General features: G+C 36.5%; 1 protein-coding gene across 1 annotated transcript in view; it reads left to right on the top strand.

The window, feature by feature from the left end:
* The window catches only part of LOC106867185 (DNA replication licensing factor mcm5-A), a 19,331-nt gene that overhangs the window by 3,079 nt on the left and 9,869 nt on the right, over nt 1-6,383 (top strand). The window contains exons 3-6 of the mRNA XM_014911984.1: nt 883-1,011; nt 2,335-2,507; nt 4,614-4,769; nt 5,354-5,438. Of these exons, the coding sequence (XP_014767470.1) occupies nt 883-1,011; nt 2,335-2,507; nt 4,614-4,769; nt 5,354-5,438 (543 nt within the window). The remainder of the gene's footprint in view (nt 1-882; nt 1,012-2,334; nt 2,508-4,613; nt 4,770-5,353; nt 5,439-6,383) is intronic.

The following is a 6,383-nucleotide window of genomic DNA, read 5'->3' as shown; positions in this document are numbered from 1 at the left end:
CTCTCGGAGTGGTTGGCGTTAAGAAGGGCATCCAGCTGTAGAAACCATGCCAGATCAGACTGGAGCCTGGTGCAGTCCTCAGTCAAACCGTCCAACCTATGCTCTGTTTCTTTCAATTAATTTTAAATATAACAAAGAATTTAGTAAAATAACTTTGTTATCATTAAGCTAGTGTTAGGAACATAAATTGTGACTAAGGTTTGGTGGAAGATTTTAATTCAGAACTTATGAAAACAAGACATTTGTACCACAGAGCCAGAGCCGGTTTCAGCCGGTTTGGTATTGAAAGGTTAATCCTTATCCTTCTTACCATAAACTAATTCCACTTTGCAACTTTCCTCTGAAATCAACCTGTCCAACCCCCAAAGAAATATAGGACAATGGCCATTAACCCTTTTAATATCAACCTGCCTTTATTTCTGAATTACAAATTCCATTTTAGACTGATCTGAAAACATTCCACTGGGCTGGTTATGCAACACTGGCGTAGGCTACGGCTGTGATCTCACTTTACTTGCTGAGTCTTCTCAATCACTGCATATCTCCAGAGGTCTCAGTCTTTCGTTATGAATGCTGACAGAAATACAGTAACAACACCTGTTGATGATTACAACATGAAATATTAACTCAATTTAAGGCAAGAATCTGGTTGAACCATTAGCACGCAGGGCGAAATGCTCAGCAGTATTTCGTCCTTGTGAGGTTGATAAAATAAATACCAGTTGTGCACTGGGGTCAGTATAATTGACTTACCCCATCCCCCTTGAACTTGCTGGCCTTGTGCCAAAATTAGAAACCCAGATTGGTTCTACTTGTATCTGTAACATTCTCTTTTACCAAATATATTTAATCTTGGCTCAGATTTTCTGATTTTCTTTACAGTTTGAAGATGCTGCAAAAGAAGTTGCAGATGAAATCACCCAGCCGCGTCCTGAAGGAGAAGAAATTGTCCAAGACATCCAAGTAACATTAGCATCAAATGCAAATGCTACAGCTCTGAGGAATTTAAAGGTGATTAATTAATTGAAACATTTGTGTTGCTACTTTTATTCAAAAGAATAATTGTCCTCAAAAATGGCAGAAAATATTGAGAAGTGTATTTTATAATATAAAGAGTTTTACTATTGAAGATAATTACATTTTTGTTTCAAACAAATATTTAAAATTTGTTTTAATGAATATCAAAAATTTACAAAAAAAGATTAGAATGGTAGAATGAATGGTTTTTAGTATTCAGTTCCATTTCTTGGATTTCCATAACCAACTCGTACCTATATTTAGCAGACAACCATTTTCAGAACAGAGTTTTGAAAATGAGGAATATCATTTTTACTAAGTATTGTTAAAAGACACCTTGTGGAACCATCTTTTGGAAACTGTGAACCATATCATTTCCTTAATGTCTAATCTTCTCAGAAATCAGTTTATAAATTTGCTTATCGTTGATCAGATTGGAGCTTGGTGCAGCCACTGGCATTCCAGACTTCAGTCAGACTGTCCAACCCATGCCAGCATGGAATACAGATGTTAAACGATGATGATCATCATCATAACATTGTAAAGTTTAAAGGCAGCAAGCTGACAGGATTGTTAGCATACCAGCCAAATTCTTAATGGTGTAAAAACTAACACTTCCTTTTTCCAAGCTGAGATTCGAAACCAAATCTAAGGATTCTCACTCATCTGATCCACCAATGGCCAAACAGGCGCGAAATAAATTTCTTTGTCCTGTCAAAAAATGATGGATGGTCTCCCTTCAACCTCAGCCATGTCATTTAAGGTTCAAGTGGACAGAAGGCGACTTATATAGGTAGGAATTTCTCCTGTGGTATGTCTGTTCTTCTAGCTGTCACGACCATTATAAATACAGCAATCTGTCAAGGGACAAGACAGACAGAGAGAAGACATAGTACCCTGTGAATTTCTTCTTGACCAGCTCAAAGTAAAGTTGGTAATGTCATGTAGTGAGATATTTGGTGTATACAACAAGTAAATGCAAGTGTCGTTTAAATAAATTCTTTAAACTACAATCTGATGTATTCCCATTATTTTACTTTGACATCATCCACATGCCTATTTCATCTGCTATCTCAGCATCTTTTGTTGTACCTTTCCCACTACAGTGGCATTCAAGTTCAAATTCCAGCATGGTCGATTTAGCCTTTCATCCTTCCAGGATTGATAAAATAAGTACCAGTTATGCACTGGGGTCCAAACTTGCTGGCCTTGTTCTGAAATTTGAAACCAATATTGTAAAGTTTGATATAATTTTGTATGTTGTATTTTCATGATTGTCTTTAACTGAAATAATGATTACATATCCACTATTTTTAGTCTGACCAAATGGCTCGACTGGTCAAGATGTCCGGTATAGTGATTGCTGCGTCAACCATTAAAGCCAAAGCTACCAAACTGGCGATTCAGTGCCGAGGTTGCCGTAATGTTATCAACAACATTTCTGTCAAACCAGGTTTAGAAGGCTACAGTTTGCCTCGGAAATGCAACACGTAAGTTTGAAAAGAAAATATCAGTCTTTATTACTTGTGTTTCTCTCTATCATAACTTCAGGCTCTATCTACGTGGCATAAAGCCACCACCCTCACCTATGTCAAGGAATATTTTTCATTGTCTCCTGAAATAATTAACAATCTCGTTAATACAGGTGTAGCCAAAGAAAAGCACCAGGTATTTTCTAAAGTGGGTGGCATTAGGAAGGGCATCCAAGCAGAGGGACCATGACAAAGCAGACGTCGGAACTCAGTGCAGTCCTTCAGCTTGTTGGGTCCTGTCCCTCCCATGGTAGATTCCATGTTACTCCATAGGGAACATAGGGTCGGTTTCCTGGTTTCTCTGGCATATTATGTTCCTCCCTGGATGAGACACAAGTCTGTCACAGGATGACACATTTTCGCCAGCTGAGTGGACTGGGGCAATTTGAAATGAAGTGTTTTACTCAAGAACACAATGCATCACCTGGTCCAGGAATTGAAACCACAGTCTTACATATTACAGTTCTATATTTAAGAGATGAGGAATTATGTACATGTTTCAGGTCACTGCCTGGAATCAAACTCAGAATCTTGGAGGTTAGTAGCCCGCGCTCTTAACCACTACGCCCACGGGCATGTGGTGTAGTGGTTAAGAGCGCAGGCTACTAACCCCAAGATTCCGAGTTTGATTCCAGGTAGTGACCTGAATAATAATAATAACATTGAAAAGTACCTTAGGAATGAGAATCCTGGTTCGAAATTTCCTCAAGACACCTGATGAAGGCTGGAGGGTATATCAGCCGAAATGTTGTGTTAACAAAGAACAAGATGAGGAAAAATATCCGTCAAGTGTAAATCATCATCATCATCGTTTAACGTCCGCTTTCCATGCTAGCATGGGTTGGACGATTTGACTGAGGACTGGTGAAACCGGATGGCAACACCAGCCTCCAATCTGATTTGGCAGAGTTTCTACAGCCGGATGCCCTTCCTAACGCCAACCACTCAGAGAGTGTAAATAATGTACATAATCTTACAGTCATGAATCTAAACACCCTAACCACTGAGCCATGTACCTCCATATCCCATGCCAGCAGGGAAAATGGATGCTAAATGATAATGATGAATGCTGAACAAAATGACTTTCAATACAGTAATCCCTCACCATATCGTGGTTTATCATTTAAGCTTAACGTTGATTCCTCTGTAATGTTGTTTTGCATTTATAATATAATAAATATATACAAATTATGAAAAGAAAATAAATATATACAAATTATGAAAATAATGGAAAAATGTACAGTACTGTTTCTACTTCATGGATTTAGGATTTTGGAATGTGACACTTACAATATTCGAGGGATTACTGTATTTGTTGTCAGATGAAGTCCTGACAATGTCAACTCAATCTTTTATATAAGTTCCAGTCAGCAAGACTTTCATTACAAGTCCCAGTCGACAGTTTTTTTGTTGCAGAGGTGCTACAATGGTTACTTACATTTTAGAAGAGACGATAGGAGATATTGTAATGGAGCTGGAAGGAGATAAGAATAGATGGGATGTCTAAGGTCAACCATCAAGAATAAGAATGGCTGAATAAAGAGATTTATAAATATTTCAGTATGTCTAAGCAAGGCACTTTATTTTGCATGTCTAAACACACCAAGCAGTAGAGACTGGCATGGGAGGATTTGTTTAATTTCATTATATCTTTGAGATTTAATAGAACCAGCTTTGTGTACATGACTCATGTTGATACCATACATCATCAATTAGATTCACTGATAGATTTTCTGCTTTCTGAAGCCCATATGTATGTTTGTGTGTCTGTGTTTGTCCCCCACCCCCACCATCGCTTGATAACTGATGCTGGTGTGATTCGGCAAAGAGACCGATAGAATAAGTACTAGGCTTACAAGGAATAAGTTCTGGGGTTGATTTGTTCAACTAAAGGCGGTGCTCCAGCATGGCTGCCGTCAAATGACTGAAACAAGTAAAAGAATATTCACAGAATTTGAAGAGTATTTTTGGGAATCCTCAATTTTGGCTGAGATGATCACCAAAAATATATTCTGGATTTCTTGTTAGGAATTGATTTTATTCTTCATCTCCATTGTTTTTCAGACAACAAGCTGGTGTACCAAAATGCCCTGTTGATCCTTATTTTATAATGCCGGACAAATGTAAATGTGTTGACTTTCAAATCTTAAGACTTCAAGAGAATCCAGAGGATGTACCTAATGGTGAGCTGCCTCGACACATGCAACTCTACTGTGACAGGTGAGAGCAATTTAGAAAATATTTTTGTCATTTATAAATTGTAACTTATTTCAGTAATGCCAGACATGTTTGAGAAAGACATCTACTTTTCTGGTGCTTTGGATATAGGTGTGTAGAGAGAGACAGAGATAAAGGTGTGTCTATTTGATAGTAGTTATAGATGTTGGTTGATTTCTCCTATTGTGCTTTACATTTGTACAGAGAGGAGGGAAGTACATGAAAGAGAAATAAAAGTACATATTTTTTCATTGAAATTTTGCAGTACAATAGATAGCAATTATGTTGATAAAATTATCTAAAATATGATATATCTATTGTAAAAATACAAATGAAAAATTTGTTTTGTTTAATTATATTTTGAGGTAATAGATTTCTTTGGAAAATTAATGTCCGTTTCATCATTTTCTATAAATGCCAAAACATTTGCTAAAAGTTAAATTCTAATTATTGCATGTCTGCCATACTTCCTGATGAAACCCAAAGTGGCAAAAAATGTATATTTCCAAAGTTACCCATTATTTGAAAGGTCACACAGAAGCAAATATATATAATGTTTAATTTTCATGTTCTTTTTTTCTTTGAAGGTATCTTTGTGATAAAATTGTTCCAGGAAATCGAGTCTCTGTCCTTGGAATTTTCTCAATCAAAAAAATGGGGTATTCTACAAAAGTAAGTACAGTGTCTTTTATCCTTTTCTCGCAATTTTTGTCCAAAAGGTACTGCAGTACAACACAACATTTTTGAAACAGTTGATGTCCATTTTCCATGCTGGCATGGGTTGGATGGTTAGACAGGATCTGGCATGGTCAAGATATGCACCAGGCTCCATTGTCTGTTTTGGCATGGTTTCTACAACTGGATGCCATTTCTAATGCTATTCATTTTACATGGCACCAGCATTGCTGTATATACATATAGACACATTTTTATATATTTACACTAATATTGAACAATGCTCAACACCACATTGGTGAATAAATACTTGTTGTTTGTGGATTAACAAAGCTACCAACGGTTTCCTGTAAGGAAGGATCTCTTAACAAGTTTCAAGCCTGCCATATCGGAACATTGGTACATGTGTCCAGTTTGGGTGAGAATACATAAAGTCACTTGAGACTGTACAAGATTTCACAATAAATAATTAAATATATAGATCATGGGAGGTAACTTATAAGGAAATCTTGTCGCCATTGCATTAACCCTGGGATCTTTGCCAGGAACTGCCTTCTTCATGGGTTGATTAATTCCTTACATATTTTTTCTTTAATCATGTTTTATATATATATATTTGTTCATATGATGATATCTCCACAATGTGTTGATGATGAGAAAAACATGTAATCACTACCAATATAGCAAGAGATTTATCCGCAAAAAGTCTAAAGTAGACTCCTTAAGGACCTTTATTTAACGAGTCATTTAAGGAGAAATTTGAATATGAACTGGACTTCGAGACGATGTTTTTGGTGTTTGTTCTTTATCTTTTTTTTCCCTGAAGATGTGTAAGGTAATTTATATGTTTGACTTGAATTTGACAGTTAAATATAGTCTTATACAGAAATGTTGACATAGGAATAAATTTCAATAATAATGGATATCAGCGTCAAAACTCTC

This window comes from Octopus bimaculoides, chromosome 3 (genome assembly GCF_001194135.2).
Source record: "Octopus bimaculoides isolate UCB-OBI-ISO-001 chromosome 3, ASM119413v2, whole genome shotgun sequence".
NCBI lineage: Eukaryota > Metazoa > Mollusca > Cephalopoda > Octopoda > Octopodidae > Octopus > Octopus bimaculoides.
The sequence above is the reverse complement of the archived record's forward strand: the minus strand, read 5'-3'. Positions and strand labels throughout refer to the sequence as shown.